Source organism: Cyprinodon tularosa, unplaced genomic scaffold (genome assembly GCF_016077235.1).
Source record: "Cyprinodon tularosa strain WSP-4 unplaced genomic scaffold, ASM1607723v1 ctg1344, whole genome shotgun sequence".
Taxonomy (NCBI): Eukaryota; Metazoa; Chordata; class Actinopteri; order Cyprinodontiformes; family Cyprinodontidae; genus Cyprinodon; species Cyprinodon tularosa.
The window spans coordinates 43254-60910 of record NW_024038163.1 but is presented as its reverse complement, the minus strand read 5'-3'; the positions used below and the strand labels follow the sequence as shown (position 1 = coordinate 60910).

Below are 17657 nucleotides of genomic sequence, written 5' to 3'. Positions count from 1 at the left end.
GGAAGTGATTAGTCATCATATTAATGCAGGAAGTGATCAGTCATCATATTAATGCAGGAATTGATTAGTCATCATATTAATGCAGGAAGTGATTATTCTTCATATTAATACAGGAAGTGATCAGTCATCATATTAATACAGGAAGTGATTACTCATCATATTAATACAGGAAGTGATCAGTCATCATATTAATGCAGGAAGTGATTAGTCATCATATTAATGCAGGAAGTGATTAGTCATCATATTAATGCAGGAAGTGATTAGTCATCATATTAATACAGGAAGTGATTACTCATCATATTAATGCAGGAAGTGATTAGTCATCATATTAATGCAGGAAGTGATCAGTCTGAGGGAAATCATCTTCCTTATTTCTCAGCTGGTTGAACTCTGTAGGACGAATTATTTAAATCTGCTCTCCTTTTAAAATTGTGAAATTCAGCCCTAATTATACAGAAATATCTTAATTTATTTTCTACTGAAAGGAGACTTCATTGAATTTCTTTTTTTTAAAGCTGGCTGATCTCCATTGATCAGTGCAGCTTCAGTGTCACATTTAATTTTATTTAGTAGTTGAACACATAGAAACTTTTTAAATTCTCAGGTTTTTAAAAAGTCAGCTCAACTGGGATAAGATGTTAAAAAGGTCCATAGTCTTCAAAAATGTTCTACAGATCCTTAAAACGGGTCAGATCAGGTCACAGTCAGGTTGAACTGAGTGCAGACGCAAGTAGAGTGTCACTTCCGGTTATCTCTTCAAAATAAGACATTTATTATTATTCTGTCTTTTATTTAAGCTTTATACGTGTCTTTAGTCCTGATGGTATCAAATGGTTGCTGAATGTAAAGCTTACTTCCGCGCTGCTTCACTGCGTTCTTCCTGGAAGTGTTTCCTTTAAACTTTGAAAGGAAGTAGTATTTCTTAGTTTCCGGTTTAGTCTTTTTGCTAATTTAAAATTAACTTGATGACTTCCGCCGGGTCGGTTTGATCAGGACTGACGCTGCTTCCATCTGTAAGTGTCTTTTATTGCCACACACCCATTAGTTGTCATTAGTTGTTACCAAAAGATGACAAAGATCTCTGCTGTGGTTTAATTAATGGCATGAACGGTGCTGCTAACTGCTGCTAGCTGTGGCTAACATTAGCCTGTCTGAGCGACTGGAGGAGGTGTTCAGGTTCTCCAGGAGCAGCAGGAGATCTGGACCCACAGCAGGAGATCTCGAACCACAGCAGGAGATCTCGAACCACAGCAGGAGATCTGGACCCACAGCCAGGGCAGCTCTACAGTGGGTCTATGCCAATTAAGTCCAAGTCATGTTCTATATCAGGCTTTTAAGCTCTAGATCTAAAGGGTCCTGAATGTTCTAGATCAGAGTTCTAAGCTCCTGATAAAAAAAAAAAGATCCTGAATGTTCTAGATCAGGGTTCTAAGTTCCAGATCTAAAGGGTCCTAAATGTTCTAGATCAGAGTTCTAAGCTCCAGATCTAAAGGGTCCTTAATGTTCTAGATCAGAGTTCTAAGCTCCTGATAAAAAAAAATCCTGAATATTCTAGATCAGGGTTCTAAGCTCCAGATCTAAAGGGTCCTGAATGTTCTAGATCAGGGTTCTAAGCTCCAGATCTAAAGTGTCCTGAATGTTCTAGATCAGAGTTCTAAGCTCTTGATCTAAAAAAAATCCTGAATGTTCTAGATCAGGGTTCTAAGCTCCAGATCTAAAGGGTCCTGAATGTTCTAGATCAGGGTTCTAAGCTCCAGATCTAAAGTGTCCTGAATGTTCTAAATCAGAGTTCTAAGCTCTTGATCTAAAAAAAAATCCTGAATATTCTAGATCAGGGTTCCAAGCTCCTGATCTAAAGAATCCTGAATGTTCTAGATCAGGCTTTTAAGCTCCAGATCTAAAGAATCCTAAATGTTCTAGATCAGGCTTTTAAGCTCCAGATCTAAAGAATCCTGAATGTTCTAGATCAGGCTTTTAAGCTCCTGATCTAAAGAATCCTGAATGTTCTAGATCAGGCTTTTAAGCTCCAGATCTAAAGAATCCTAAATGTTCTAGATCAGGCTTTTGAGCTCCAGATTTAAAGGGTCTAGTGGTGGACCTAGTGTTGGATCCAGTGGTGGATCCAGTGGTGGATCTAATGGTGAAATGCTGAGAGCTCAGCAGTTTTATTTCTGCAGAACTGCAGATCCTGCAGGCAGTACGCTGAGGAGAACCAGCAGAGCCAGCTGCAGCTCACAGCAGAGCTGATGGTGTCCTGTGTCATGTCATAGGTGAATCACCTGCTGACTGAGTGCTTCATCATGGAGGTCCAAAGAGGCAGCCTGGGCTCAGCTAGGATGGCGGCCCTGGCTGCAGGGCTGTCTGTTGGGGCCACCATCGGCTACGTTGTCTATTGCCACATCAGCAGCAGCAGTAAGTCTGTGTTGTTCTGCAACAAACGAATCAAAAGACAATAAAACCCAAACCATTGTTAATGGTCTAATCTGTGGATGATTTCTCTAACAGGGCAGGAGCCTGAAAAGGAGGAGTCTGAAATGATTCTTCCTCTAGAGGTCTACAGACACATTTCTAAAAGCCAGGCTACATTTTTGGACGTGGTGAGTAACCAGCATGGAGTTTTCCCCTGAGGAGTCCAGGCTGTGGTTCAGTGCCTTCAGTATCCTGTAGGAAGCATCTGATTTAGAGGCTTTATAGGTCTGATGTCCCTGATGTTCTTCAGCCTGGTCCATTTTATCCACGGTCAGCTGTAGGGTTGTTCATGTACTGATACTTATTTGGTACTGAGGTACTGCGGCGTTTAAAACTGTACTTTACCGTTTGGGCTGGGACCGGTATTTGCAGCACTGAGAGGATAATAATGGTGTCGTTTCTGTGCCACAAATCTAAATTTCTAAAACAATCCACTGGACTTTGTTTCCATGTTTGAAGACGTTTCGCTTCCCGTCCAGGAAGCTTTTTTAAATAAAAAACTTCTTCCCCAGACACAAACCATTACCAACATACAGGTCCTTCTCTAAATATTAGCATATTGTAAAAAAGTTAATTATTTTCCATAATGTAATGATAAAACTTGAACATTCATATATTTTAGATTTATTGCACACTAACTGAAATATTTCAGGTCTTTTATTGTCTTCATATGGATGATTTTGGCATACACCATTGATAACCCAGTAAACCAATTCCCTTTTTCTGCTTTTGTTTCAGGTGAGCCAGAGATCTGGAGCTTGTGTGAGGGTTTTGTCAGATTTGGAGAAGCCTGGCCATAAGGCAGTGGTGTGCTTTCAGCTGCAAGGCTCCAAGGAGCAGGTTCTGTTAGCTCGCTGTGTTCTGGAGAAGCTGATCACAGACTGTGAGCCGATGGTGGAGGTTTTAGAGGTTCCTCAGACTGCCTTTGGACGTGTTATAGGTACGATCATTTATAGAGTTGATTATTTGTCCTTAGGATCTTTTGGCCTTACCTGACGAAAGACTGGGTAGCCTGATTTCAATGGTCTAGAGTTAGATATTAGTCAGTATCTAATTGTTGTGACTCCTCTCTGAATATATTTATGTATTTTGATTAATGTAAAAATTCTGTCTATCTCATCTACAACTTCTTATCATCACACCCTAACAAAACCTTTTATTTTAAAGGAAAGGTTTCTTTGAAATTTAATTTAGCCAGACCATAGTACTCAAAAATCTTTAAAGCTAGATACGCATGATGGTTCTAGTGATATGTTAACTGTCTTTTGCATAAGAGGTAGATGTAGACCTTCTAGTGATAGGGGAAGGTCAACTATGGGGTGAAGAGGTAGATGTAGACCCTCTAGTGATAGGGTTAGGTCTTCTATGGGGTGAAGAGGTAGATGTAGACCCTCTAGTGATAGGGTGAGGTCATCTATGGGGTGAAGAGGTAGATGTAGACCCTCTAGTGATAGGGTTAGGTCATCTATGGGGTGAAGAGGTAGATGTAGACCCTCTAGTGATAGGGTGAGGTCATCTATGGGGTGAAGAGGTAGATGTAGGCCCTCTAGTGATAGGGTTAGGTCATCTATGGGGTGAAGAGGTAGATGTAGACCCTCTAGTGATAGGGTGAGGTCATCTATGGGGTGAAGAGGTAGATGTAGACCCTCTAGTGATATGGCGAGGTCATCTATGGGGTGAAGAGGTAGACGTAGACCCTCTAGTGATAGGGTGAGGTCATCTATGGGGTGAAGAGGTAGATGTAGACCCTCTAGTGATAGGGTGAGGTTATCTATGGGGTGAAGAGGTAGACGTAGACCCTCTAGTGATATGGCGAGGTCATCTATGGGGTGAAGAGGTAGATGTAGGCCCTCTGGTGATATGGTGAGTTTATCTAGGGGGTGAAGAGGTAGATGTAGACCTTCTAGTGATATGGCGAGGTCATCTATGGGATGAAGAGGTAGATGTAGACCCTCTAGTGATAGGGTGAGGTTATCTATGGGGTGAAGAGGTAGACGTAGACCCTCTAGTGATATGGCGAGGTCATCTATGGGATGAAGAGGTAGATGTAGACCCTCTAGTGATAGGGTGAGGTAATCTATGGGGTGAAGAGGTAGATGTAGACCCTCTAGTGATATGGCGAGGTCATCTATGGGATGAAGAGGTAGATGTAGACCCTCTAGTGATAGGGTGAGGTAATCTATGGGGTGAAGAGGTAGACGTAGACCCTCTAGTGATATGGCGAGGTCATCTATGGGATGAAGAGGTAGATGTAGACCCTCTAGTGATAGGGTTAGGTCATCTATGGGATGAAGAGGTAGATGTAGACCCTCTAGTGATAGGGTGAGGTAATCTATGGGGTGAAGAGGTAGATCCAGGCCCTCTGGTGATATGGTGAGTTTATCTAGGGGGTGAAGAGGTAGATGTAGACCTTCTAGTGATATGGCGAGGTTATCTATGGGGTGAAGAGGTAGATGTAGACCCTCTAGTGATATGGCGATTTCATCTATGGGATGACGAGGTAGACGTAGACCTTCTAGTTATATGGTGAGGTCATCTATGGGGTGAAGAGGTAGACGTAGACCCTCTAGTGATATGGCGATTTCATCTATGGGATGACGAGGTAGACGTAGACCTTCTAGTGATATGGTGAGGTTATCTATGGGGTGAAGAGGTAGATGTAGACCCTCTAGTGATATGGCGATTTCATCTATGGGATGACGAGGTAGACGTAGACCTTCTAGTGATATGGTGAGGTCATCTATGGGGTGAAGAGGTAGACGTAGACCCTCTAGTGATAGGGGGAGGTCATCTATGGGGTGAAGAGGTACGCCTAGAACCTCCATTGTTAGGGTGTGATCGCTTTTTGGCATGAAGAGCTAAACGTTGAACTTGTAGTTATGGGGTGTTGTTGCTCTGGCATGAACACATAGAACCTGATGTGATGGGGTGTCAGTGTTTTGGCGTGAACATTTAGAACCCCTGGTGTTGAGGGTGTTTATGCCTTTGGTATGACCTCATAGAACCTAATGTGATGGGCTGTCTTGGCCATTGGCACAAAGACAAAGATTTTCCAATGATTGGATTTGGTGACTTTCAGATTAATATGCTGTCCTTGACAATCACTTACTGTTTAGATCTGACCAAAACTGTTATTTCAAATAGGATTTTTGGGCAATTTGCTGTTAGAAGCTATATGTGTGTTACAGGACGTGGTGGTGAGTATATAAAACTAGTTACAAGTGCTACAGGAGCCAGCGTGGTTTGTTCCAGAGAGAAAAGGCCCAACTCTAGAGGAATGGGCAGTGTTACCATCAGAGGTACCAGACAGCAAGTGAAGCAGGCTAAGGTGAACCATAACTCATTTGGATTCAGCAAATATTTACCGTTTCATTTAGAGTTTGTCTGACCGCTCCTTTTGTGGCATGCTTGCAGGAGATGATTCTAGAAAGAGTCAGAGATGATGCAGTGGTGAGGACAAAGATCTCCCAATCATCTGCCCTTCGCAAGAAACGTGGAAATCCAGTGGTGATTCCAGAGGCTTGTAGCACAAAGCCTGAAGCTCCTTTTGGTGTGAACAATAATGGTCCTGTTTCCGACAAGAACGGATTTGTACATTCCAGTGAAGCCACAACTGAATATGTCTTTGACAAGATGAAGGAGCCAAAGGACACTGATGACCTGGAAGAGAAGAGCGTCTCCACTGAGTCCCTCTCTGAACTCTCTAAGTTTGAAAGTCTGTTCAATTTTCCGTTTTTACTAAGAAAAGTTTCTGTTTGATTCCAGTCATTTAATGCAGATTATTTACATATTTTTTACGGCAGTACCCAGCCCAGACCTGAGCTTCCAACCTGATGAACACTTAGAGGTTTATGTGTCAGCATCAGAAAACCCAAACCACTTCTGGATCCAGATCCTGGGTGTTCGCTCCCTCCAGCTAGACAAACTCACAGAGGAGATGAACAACTTCTACACAAATGACAACTCAACGGTGAGGAAAGTTGGTCAGGTTCTGATCGTGAGTGTGTGTAGATCAGTGGAGACAGTATGGTGTCTCATTGGTTTCATTTTGGACCTTACTTTGTGCACTGGTACCCCGTCACGTTGGAACTGGGAGGAACATCCCAAAACTGTTGCTAGAAAAAAATGATCCTTTTGTTCCAGTGTTTTTAATCCTCAATCCTCTGGATGAAAATAGTCATTAAATTTTAATCCAATTAAGTTATTTCATATTTGAAAGTTTTAGTTGACAAAAATTCAAAAGGAACCTCCTATAAATGTCAAAAAGTTACTACGAGACAATTAAATGCAGTTATAATCTTTTAAAAAACACATAGATATGAAAATATATTTATTATGCATGTCATCCTGCATTTAAACATATACATTTGACTAAAATTGATAAAAAGTTTCTTCAGCTGATAAAAAGCACAGCTGATATTTCTCTCCAGGATGGAGTCACAGCCAAACTGGAACAGACCAGATGAAGCTACTATGAGAAAAAGCAGAGAGAGCAGAATGTTAGAGATTGAACTAACAGATTCTGCAGAGTGGGAGAATAGAGATAGAATGAAGCAGAATGATGAAAAAGGGGTCCCTATGTCCTCCAGCAAGCTAAGCCTATAGCAGCATAACTATAGAGATGGCTCAGGACAGTAGCGTAGTAAAAATATAGAAAGAAAGAAGGCCAGATGCCCGACCATCAGGAAAATAACCTTTAAAAAAAAAGACCTGAGTTGAAATCGTCCTGATTCATCCTTTTAATCTGGGATCTCTATTCCAAGTGTCCAAAACCAAGACCAACATTTTTTACCTCTCAGACACTCATTCCCCATCCAACCTCTCCTTTAAGACTGCAACTGATGTTTGGATCCAGGCAGAGTCTCTTTAGTTGTCAATTCCTTCACTGTTACCAGGAGCCCCCTCTCTGCCATATCCTTAGTTGCCTCCTCTGCTGTGATGTAGACCCTTCTTTCTCCCTCAGAGAAGACACGTATTTTGGCCGGGAATGGTTTCTGGAACCTTATATTCCTCTCTCTCAACACTCTTTTGGCCTCTTTGGATTCCCTCTGTTTCTTTAGTGGAAACAGGAATAGATCCATACATCACATCATAGGACAGCTGCCTGTGGAGGAGACAGCAGTGTGCTTCCCCCCTGCCTCCGTTACCATGGCAGCAACTGTTGTAGTGCAACATGCTGAACTTGGCAGGATTTGCTTAATCCTGAAGTGTGACAAACCTCTCAATAAAACATAAACTAGGGGGTAAACTTTGCTGAACACTTTCTGTCCATCCGTAAATCACTGCAGTTTCTACAGTAACACATAAAACAAATAAAGTTGGAGCAACCTGCCTAGCTTAGCCTGATGTTAACGGGAAGTCACCTTAGTCGGAATATCAGAGCCTTACGGTGCTGCTTAGCTACTTTCTCACCTCGTTAATATTCACATTAACCACCGTCCGTCTGTCTGTACACAACATTTGCTTTTCTTTGGGAGGGATCACTATTTAAAGTTTATATTTGGGTCCTTCACTGGAATGTGTTGAGCTAATATTTACTGCAGTTTGATGATTGCTAGATTTCAGTGATAAATTTTGCAGCTCTACTCGTTGATAGCTGGTCTGAAAGAGGTCTCCATAGAGGTAGGGACCTCTGAGGCCCCCTCTTGCTTCCACTGGGGAACACCCACTGGTTCTGGACTCATTGGATCCTGTCGTGGTTCCATGTTGGGATTTACTGAGCTCCTCAGAGCTGTTGGTCCTTCCACAGAAACACCTGGAAAGGACCGGAACGGCATAGCTAACCCTAACCAGACCTGTGGCCCCAGACCTTCACATGTAAACACAGCTGGTGTCGTTGGTCTGCAGGAGCAGTGCATGGAGACCATTGTGGTTGGAGACATAGTGGCAGCTCCATATCGAGACAACAACAGCTGGAACAGGGCCAAGGTGCTGGGAGTCCTGGGCTCTGGACTGGTGGACCTTTACTATGTGGACTACGGGGACAACGGGGAGCTTTCTAGGGACCGCCTCCGTTCCCTCAGGTAGGAGACACCCACATGTTTGGGTTGATCCTTGTAAGGTGAAATGATTGGATGTGCTGCAGAATTTATAAGTTGAACGTTTTACTGATCTGTTGACAGTTTTTATATTCAGTAAACGCAGATACTTCACCTCAGCAGGCAGCTGCAGCCTCAGTACTTATTAACAGCTTCTTGCTTTTGCTGCATTAAAATTCCAGGAGTGACTTCCTCAGCCTACCGTTCCAAGCTATTGAGTGCAGCTTAGCAGGGGTGAGACCCAAAGGTAAAACATTCACTCTGATTATAACTGCATCAAGCAGATAGGGATGTCCCGATCTGATATTATATCGGCTTGTATATCAGATTATATCGACCTGCACCTATAATCTCCAATATTAGCATGCTGAACACTGCGCTTCAGTCTAAAGTATTTAATAATCCATGGGTCAGGTGTTCTCATACTATATTTGACTATTTTTCTCTGTTTGAGTAATATTAATTGATCAAGTCATTTTCCACACTGCAAATTAAGTAATACAATTCTGTATGATTTGTGCTTTTTGTACCAGGAAAATATCATTATCAGTCAATTTTCAAACAGTTGTATCTGGACATCCCTAAACACAGTCGCTGTTTTAGAAATGGAATATAGTTTCTTGACATCCTTTTGCTCAGTCTTTGGTGCAGCCTTCAATATTCAGACAAATGATTTCCCCTTTGTTGTTGGGTAGGACGATTTGGTAATCTTCACCGAACCAGAATGAGTCAGTGGTGTTGGTCTGATTTACTGTCATATGGCAAGAATGTACACGTCGTCTCACGCATCATCCGGGTCTGGGTCGAGGGGACAGCAGCCTCAGCAAAAACTTCTGACTTCCCCCTTCCCAGACACCTCCTCCAGCTCTACCGGGGGAAGCCTGAGATCCTCCCAGGCCAGCAGAGAGACATAGTCTCTCCAGCATGTCCTGGGTCGTACCCTGGGCCTCTTTCTGGTGGGAATTCTTGGAACACTTGGTCCAGGTGGCAGCCGAAAATGATGTGTGATCCTCGTCAGAGGACTCCTTTCGATGTGGAGGAAAAACTGCTCTACTCCGGACCCCTCCCGAACGACAGAAATTGTCACTCTCTCTCTAAGGGAGAGCCCAGCAACCCTGCAGAGAAAGTGCCGGTTCTTTCAGTCATGATCCAGATTTGATGACCATAGGTGAGGTTATGAATGTAGACTGACTGCTAGATCAGAGTTTTGCCTTCTTGCTCAGCTCTCTATACACCACAACAGGCCTTTTTCTGCTCTTGAACCAGAACCATTGCCTTGGACTTGGAGAAGCTGATTCTTCATCCTGTCCACTTTACGCTCTGAACTGCCCCTGTGCATGCTGTAGGTCTTGGCAGGCATGCGCCAGAAGAACCACGTTATCAGCAAAAAGCGCGGATGAAGTCCGCTAGTCCCCAAACCAACCCCCTGTGGTCCTTGGCTGCACCTCCAAATCCTGTCTATAAAGGTTATGAACTGGATCAGTGAGAGAGTATAGCATTGTCTAACATACACTGGGAACAATTCCAGCAAGATTGAGCAAACTTTTGCTCTGCTTGTACAGAGACCGGATTACCCCTATTTTAGGGCCCCCGATTCCGTACTCCTGAATCACTCCTAAGAAGGCACCACAAGGGACACGGTCGAATGCCTTCTACTGCTCCACATTTGGACTGGTTGGGCGAAACTCCCAAGCCGGCAGACCAAACCAGCGCATTCAGCTCGGCAAAGAACTCATGCTCTTCCTCAACACTGAAGACCTCAGACATTTTTCTTTCGTTGTTTCTTTCTTTGCACAGGTAAACAGCACATTTCTTCTTCTACGCTTGCATTATCGGCAGACCAGACGCTGAATGCGCACTTTCTTCCGGTTTGGTCTGCCGGCTTCCGTAGAATCGTGAGCGTGCATGGGGGCGCTATTAGGAAATCCTATACACTACTGTTTATGCTCTAAAAACATTCTAAATGACTTCGTTTCGAGTAAATTCTGGATGCTACCCACTCAGGACACTTGGATTACATTGGACGAGCAGTATGGAGGAATATTGACACGTTTTTGTGGACTTTTATGGACCTTTCTGTCTCGGGCGCCATGGACCTCCATTATTTGAATGTCAGCAGACAGCTAGAAGCCTCCCAGATCTCCAGATGCATTTGAGATATCAAAAAAGTACTCCAGAGTGTTGTTCAGCATGGAGGTGAGTAGAAAATGAAGGCTAATCATGTTTTGGGTGTACTATTCCTTTAACTGCCAGTGTCCCAATGGGATTTCGGGACTGTCGACAAGTCATGCATTGCAGACCTTACGGCCACAGCTACGGTTGGCGCATTGGCAGTACAGGTAGAGAACATGATCCACTTAGACACCATGTCTCCAGCCTCCTCCAGAATCTAGGAGTAGCTCTCCCAGAGAGGAGAGTTGAATACGTCCCTGACCGAGGGCTCCACCAGATGTTCTCAGCAGACCCTCACTATTTGTTTGGGCCTGCTGTGTCTATCTGGCTTCCTCCTCTTCCAGTACATCCAGCTTGCTAACCAGGTGGTGGTCAGTGGACAGCGCTGGCCCCCTCTTCGGCCTAGTGTCCAAGACATGTGGCCAGAGGTCAGAAGATATAACTACAAAGTGGATCATCAACCTGTCAACAATGGACGTGCTTATGCTCTAACATGATGTTCATTTTAAACAATCCATGACTTGCCAAGAAGTCCAATTATCAAACACCACTCGGTTTCAGAGCAGGGGTCTGTTCCTGCGGATCAAGGCCCTCCAGGAATCAATTTTGTTTCCCAAAAGGGCGTTGAAGTCCCCCAGGAGAACAGAAGGTTCTGTATAGAAATATTATGTTTAATTGAGGTGGGGATCTATCTTGTATTCCACTTTACAGTAGGCCCAGATGTTTCTTAGCGGATCTGGTTTGGGTCAGCCATATTCTATTAGGCCCAGATGTTTTTTAGCAGTTCTGGTTTGGGTCAGCCATATTCTATTAGGCCCAGATGTCTCTTAGCAGTTCTGGTTTGGGTCAGCCATATGTTCCAGCTGGTCTTTCTACCAACATTGTCTCTGCTGTCTCCTGAAGGGGACGTTTGGACTGAAGCAGCCCTGGATGCGTTTGAACAGCTGACCTACTGTGCTAACTGGACCCCTCTTCAGGCCAAACTCTGCAGTTACTCCCACTCAGATGTCTCGTCTTGGCCCAATGTCAAGCTGTACGACAACAGCAAAGGAAAGGTTAGCTGCTTTTGTTCTCTCGGCTCGTGGCTTTAGGTTAACCTTATGCTCCATATTAAACCAGTTAATGCCGTTGGATCAGTGTTCTCAAACATCTCTTTTGTTTGCAGTGATTTATTATCTTTTTTGTCCAATCTAGGTTTTGGATATTGGTGAGGAGCTCATTCGACTGGGCCATGCTGTCAGCATCCAGGACACTTTGAACGACAAGACAGAGGGGGACAATCTTGGCTGTCTGCAAAGGATGTTGGTGAGTCAGTAAAAGACGCTGTGGATTGGACTGATACGTGTCCAGAGTTTACCCGCCCTGGATCCACATCTTTTTATATGTTGGTTTTAAATGTGACTGTGTCTGTTGTCTTCTTGCAGGATGACGTAATAGGAGCATCTTCAGAGCTCAGTCTGTCTTGTATCAGTTTGTCAGGTGAGTGGAAAGACCAGGAGACACCATCCCATCGCAGCCGGCTTTCTGTTCATCTTGAGTTAGCATCCAGCACCAAACTATCTACTAGAATGGTTCTAACCATTCTTTGAAAGTTGGAAGCTAAGCAGGGTGTTGGTCTCAGTTTGCTGGACTCCAATTAGGTTTATTGTAAATGGTCTTACACTTTGTTTTTTTTGTATCAACTTGCTGACCCTTTTCCTCCTCTACTGCTGCTAAATCCCTTAGTAATGTGCTGCTTACACCTGGACAGGTATCTATTCAGTCCAGCAAACCTTCATCAGGCATTCAAACTTCATCTTCTCCTCATGGGTCTTGAATGGCTGTATCTAGGGACTGTCCTCCCAGGGTTCTCCTGTGCCTCTCTATGACCCTGGATTTTGTGCTTCCCATCACTTCTCCACCGATCTCCTCTGGCTTGGATACATCCGTCCTCCCCATCTTCTCTCTTGCTCTATCCAGATGTAGATCTCCCTCCTTGTGTAGATTTATTTGTTGTGGCTCCCCTTACAGCTGTCATATTAACAAGTCTTCATCCATAAACTTGACCTTGTTCTTTGCTCTCCTTATTTCTGGTCGGACAGCTGACTGCAGTGTGCTAGCACTCCTCTGCATCACATCACTATGAACTTTAGCCTTCAGACTACTGTCTGACTACAGCAAAACATCTCATTCAGGATCCCATTACTGATCAAGAGTTGGACTTTCTAGGTCTGACCGAAACAGCTCTACTTCTCGCAGCCATGTGACTCTGGTTGTAGAAGCGGTGATGAATGGAAATATTTTTCTGGTTCCTCACCTGTCATTATTGCCACATGTACTTTCCTCCTTAGCCACACAGGGATTTTCTCTTTGGTTATAAGGCTCTATTTTTGCAACATTCCGCCCTATTGTCACCCTGCAGGGCAGCTGAATTTTTCTCATGGACAATAAAAATCATCCACCTACAAAAGGGTTTGCTTCATGTCAATGTTCTAGGATTTTCTAGCACACAATAAAGGACACCATGGACTTCATCTGCTGTCTTGGTTTTAGTTCAGCCAATATTTCAGATGAGCAGTTCTCTGTCCCTGATATTTTTATCTCTCATTTGCTGCCTCACTTTGTCAGGATCGCCTTATCTTTAACGGAAATATCAAAAACATAAACCCAGCCAGCTGCTTCCACGTTATCAACAGTCTCCTGGTTCCTGATGACTCCTCTACCGCTGGCAGCCTCGTGGCTTGATTTATTACATTCCCCACTCCATTCTTTATTGCCTTGCCCCTATTCACTCACCCAATTAAACGATGTGGAAACAATCATCTGATCCTGAGAGTCAACAAAACAAGGAGATGATTGGAGATTTCAGAAGAAACAGTTGAATCCTGTTAACATCCTGGAAGAGGAAGTGGAGGAGGAGTAGAAATCCCTTGGTGCTCACCTGGACAACAACTCTCTGCGTTTAACCCCTCCCCTTGGGGAGCAGTGGGCTGCCATTGTGTGGCGCCCAGGGAGCAGTGTGGGGCTAAGGGTCTTGCTCAGAGACCCAGAGTGCAGGCTGTGGGGATCAAACCAGGGACTGCAACCTTCTCAGAACACAGAGCTCTGCTCAAACCACTAGGCCACCACTCCCCACATTTGAATTTCTGATCCTCTGTTGATCCCTGAAAGCAGAGCGGCGTCCGTTAGAAAAGCTTAAAAAAAAATTGGACGCTTCTTTGACGCTCTGACGTTCAGCTGCAAAACTTCAGATTTCTGAACTCCAGCATCAGATGCTCTGACAGACTGGGAGGAAGCTGGAGACACACCTTCTCCTTCCTGCCACACCTTTTCCTTCCTGTCACACCTTCTCCTTCCTGTCAAACCTTCTCCTTCCTGTCACACCTTCTCCTTCCTGTCACACCTTTTCCTTCCTGTCATACCTTTTCCTTCCTGTCACACCTTTTCCTTCCTGTATCACCTTCTTCTTCCTGTCACACCTTTTCCTTTCTGTCGAACCTTCTCCTTCCTGTCACACCTTCTCTTTCCTGTCACACCTTTTCCTTCCTGTCACACCTTCTCCTTCCTGTCAAACCTTCTCCTTCCTGTCACACCTTTTCCTTCCTGTCACACCTTTTCCTTCCTGTCACACCTTTTCCTTCCTGTATCACCTTCTTCTTCCTGTCACACCTTTTCCTTTCTGTCGAACCTTCTCCTTCCTGTCACACCTTCTCTTTCCTGTCACACCTTTTCCTTCCTGTCACACCTTTTCCTTCCTGTCACACCTTTTCCTTCCTGTCACACCTTTTCCTTCCTGTCACACCTTTTCCGTCCTGTATCACCTTCTTCTTCCTGTAGAACCTTCTCCTTCCTGTCACACCTTTTCCTTCCTGTCACACCTTCTTCTTCCTGTCACACCTTTTCCTTGCTGTCACACCTTTTCCTTCCTGTCACACCTTCTTCTTCCTGTCACACCTTCTCCTTCCTGTCACACCTTCTCCCTCCTATCACACCTTCTCCTTCCTGTCAAACCTTCTCCTTCCTGTCACACCTTCTCCTTCCTGTCACACCTTCTTCTTCCTGTCACACCTTCTCCTTCCTGTCACACCTTCTCCCTCCTATCACACCTTCTCCTTCCTGTCAAACCTTCTCCTTCCTGTCACACCTTCTCCTTCCTGTCAAACCTTCTCCTTCCTGTCACACCTTTTCCTTCCTGTCACACCTTTTCCTTCCTGTCACACCTTTTCCTTCCTGTATCACCTTCTTCTTCCTGTCACACATTTTCCTTCCTGTCACACCTTTTCCTTCCTGTCGAACCTTCTCCTTCCTGTCACACCTTTTCCTTCCTGTCGAACCTTCTCCTTCCTGTCACACCTTCTCCTTCCTGTCACACCCTCTCCTTCCTGTCACACCTTCTTCTTCCTGTCACACCTTTTCCTTGCTGTCACACCTTTTCCTTCCTGTCACACCTTCTTCTTCCTGTCACACCTTCTCCTTCCTGTCACACCTTCTCCCTCCTATCACACCTTCTCCTTCCTGTCAAACCTTCTCCTTCCTGTCACACCTTCTCCTTCCTGTCAAACCTTCTCCTTCCTGTCACACCTTTTCCTTCCTGTCACACCTTTTCCTTCCTGTCACACCTTCTCCTTCCTGTCAAACCTTCTCCTTCCTGTCACACCTTCTCCTTCCTGTCAAACCTTCTCCTTCCTGTCACACCTTTTCCTTCCTGTCACACCTTTTCCTTCCTGTCACACCTTTTCCTTCCTGTCACACCTTCTCCTTCCTGTCACACCTTTTCCTTCCTGCCACACCTTCTCCTTCCTGTCACACCTTCTCCTTCCTGTCACACCTTCTTCTTCTTCTTGTGGGGTTTTATGGCGGTTGGCAAACTTGTGAGATGTGCATTACCACCACCTACTGATATGGAGTAAAGCAAGGAAACAGGAAACGATTCACCCCAGGAAACAAAAAACCTGTGTAACTTAACCCAACATAATAAATAATCACATTTGCTCTAATAATTTTAATTTATCTTTAAGTAATTGTGAATCTGCCAGTTTCTGATGGTCCTATCGGTTTTCCCATCATGCTTTTAACCATTTCCCAGTTTAAACTTTCACTTCCAGATATTTTTTTGCAGCTTCACTATTATTTTGATTTTTTCATTTTTTCTTGTCTTCTGTGAACTACAATTGACAACTGTGAACTACAATTAGTGAATTTTCTTTAATTTTGGGGACATTTGCCATGTGTTGAACTGTTGGTTTGGTTTTTTTCTAACTGAGATGGGATCCTTTTTGCTGCTTCAGCGTAGGTTATTCCGAGCTCAAATTTAATTTTTTTAATTTCCTCAGACCTTTTGCTCACTTCACAGCCACGATAAGCAGCAGTATGTTCTACACCACAGTTACAGCATTTGATTTGAGTTTCTTTTCCACATTTTCCATATTCATGTTCTCCTGCACACCTTCCACATCGCTGTTTCCCTTTACAAACTGCTGCTATGTGTCCGGATTTTTGGCATTTGTAGCATCTCAAAGGTGGAGGATTGTAGATTTTAACATTATAGCTGATGTAACCAATGAATACTTTGCTGGGTAATTGCTCTTCCTCGAATTTAATTAACACGGATAAACTGTCAGATCTTTCTTCATTTCTTGTTGTTTTTAACCGTTTTACTTATTTTACTTTTGCACCACTGATGTTTTCTAGAATTTCTTTTTCAGACACTCTTAGAGGAACTCCTCCAATGACTCCCCTGCTGATCTTTTTGTTCTCCACTAAGCTGCCCTGAACTCTTATCCAGTCAATTTTGTTGATCCGAATGGCTTTACCATGCTGGGCGCTGTCTCTGCAGTTAATTAGCAGGTCTCTACTGTACAGGATTCTGGCACCTCTGACTTCTACTAGTTTATCTATGGTTTTGTTAAGTGAACCGGATTCCAATTTGCAAAAGAGTCTGCCTGATTAACGACTTTGAATATGACTTTGTAATCATTTTGTTTTGCTGTGGAAAGTATGGATTGATCATCACTTGAATGTTCTGAACTGGACTCCCACTCAACTGATCTCTGTTTTTTTTCTCTCGCTTTTTCTCAATTTTTGAGGCTACCCTCTTCCACTCTTCTTCATTATCAATATTTCCCTCTTCCATCCCACAAGAATCGCTTCCTGTTTCCTCACTACTCATGGCCCTGTACATTTCTCCACAAGCGACTTCGAAACACATGCCATGCACCAAACAACCATACGCCACCGCTGTGACTCGTCTCCGTTGCTGTAGCTCTCTCTCTCTCTCTCAACCACGTGCTCTCAAGCCTTAGCCACCCACTGCTCTCTTCCGGACCGTCACACCTTCTCCTTCCTGTCACCCCTTTTCCTTCCTGTTACACCTTCTCCTTAATTATCATTAATGATGTAAAGTTTATTATACTTTAATATTCACCTCCCTTCTTCTGAAACTATATCTTCTATTTCCTTTAATATTAAAAACATGTTGGACTTTAATTGCTGTGTTTTGTAGAATTATTGTTCTTTTGTTATTTCTAAATGCTTTAGTGTCCTTCCTGGTTTAACAGGTTTATAAATTAAGCGGAAAAGCTGATATCAGAGTGTAAGTTAATAATTAGGTGAAATGTGTGACATGTTTGTTTTAATCCCTCAGAAGCTGCTTCGGTCTCTGGCAGCGTGGATGATGGCGTAGAAGATGATTTGCTCTGAGACCAATCCCATCCATGGAGGAAATCCTTCTGAAGAAATGCACAACCTTCCTACCTGTTGACAGAACGATGACATCACTGTTCCTGTGTTCCTGTTTTCTAACTATGCAGTCATTTGCTTTGGTTCTGGTGGAATGAAGAGAAAGATGCATGTTTACCTTGGAAGAGCGTTCTTTGATTTGATGTTACATTGACTTATAAATAAATCTTTTTCTTTGAAGAGGTTTTATCTTCTTTATTTTTACTGCACACTTCAAAAGTAAACTCAATTATAACCATGATGCAATAAAACAGTCCTTCC

General features: G+C 43.7%; 1 protein-coding gene across 2 annotated transcripts; it reads left to right on the top strand.

Annotated features, from left to right (window-relative positions):
• Nucleotides 1-927: 927 nt before the first annotated feature.
• Nucleotides 928-17576, top strand: tdrkh (tudor and KH domain containing). 2 transcript variants are annotated; one of them, XM_038277787.1, is made up of 13 exons: nt 928-1013; nt 2271-2412; nt 2506-2597; nt 3208-3409; nt 5658-5797; nt 5884-6184; nt 6273-6439; nt 8317-8492; nt 8690-8754; nt 11583-11734; nt 11874-11984; nt 12104-12158; nt 17302-17576. In XM_038277787.1, the coding sequence occupies exons 2-13, from the start codon at nt 2301-2303 to the stop codon at nt 17355-17357; spliced, it is 1629 nt and encodes a 542-aa protein (XP_038133715.1). In that variant the 5' UTR covers nt 928-1013; nt 2271-2300; the 3' UTR covers nt 17358-17576. The 2 variants fall into 2 exon arrangements, with proteins under 2 accessions (XP_038133715.1, XP_038133714.1); XM_038277786.1 differs by having other exon boundaries at nt 11562-11734.
• The last annotated feature ends 81 nt before the right edge of the window (nt 17577-17657 follow it).

Excerpts from the sequence above, each read along its gene's own strand:
- tdrkh (XM_038277786.1), top strand. The coding sequence starts at position 2,301 with ATGGAGGTCCAAAGAGGCAGCCTGGGCTCAGCTAGGATGGCGGCCCTG. Across the intron at positions 2,413-2,505 it reads TTGCCACATCAGCAGCAGCA|GGCAGGAGCCTGAAAAGGAG; the intron begins GTAAGTCTGTGT and ends TTTCTCTAACAG. Across the intron at positions 6,440-8,316 it reads ACACAAATGACAACTCAACG|GAGCAGTGCATGGAGACCAT; the intron begins GTGAGGAAAGTT and ends GTTGGTCTGCAG.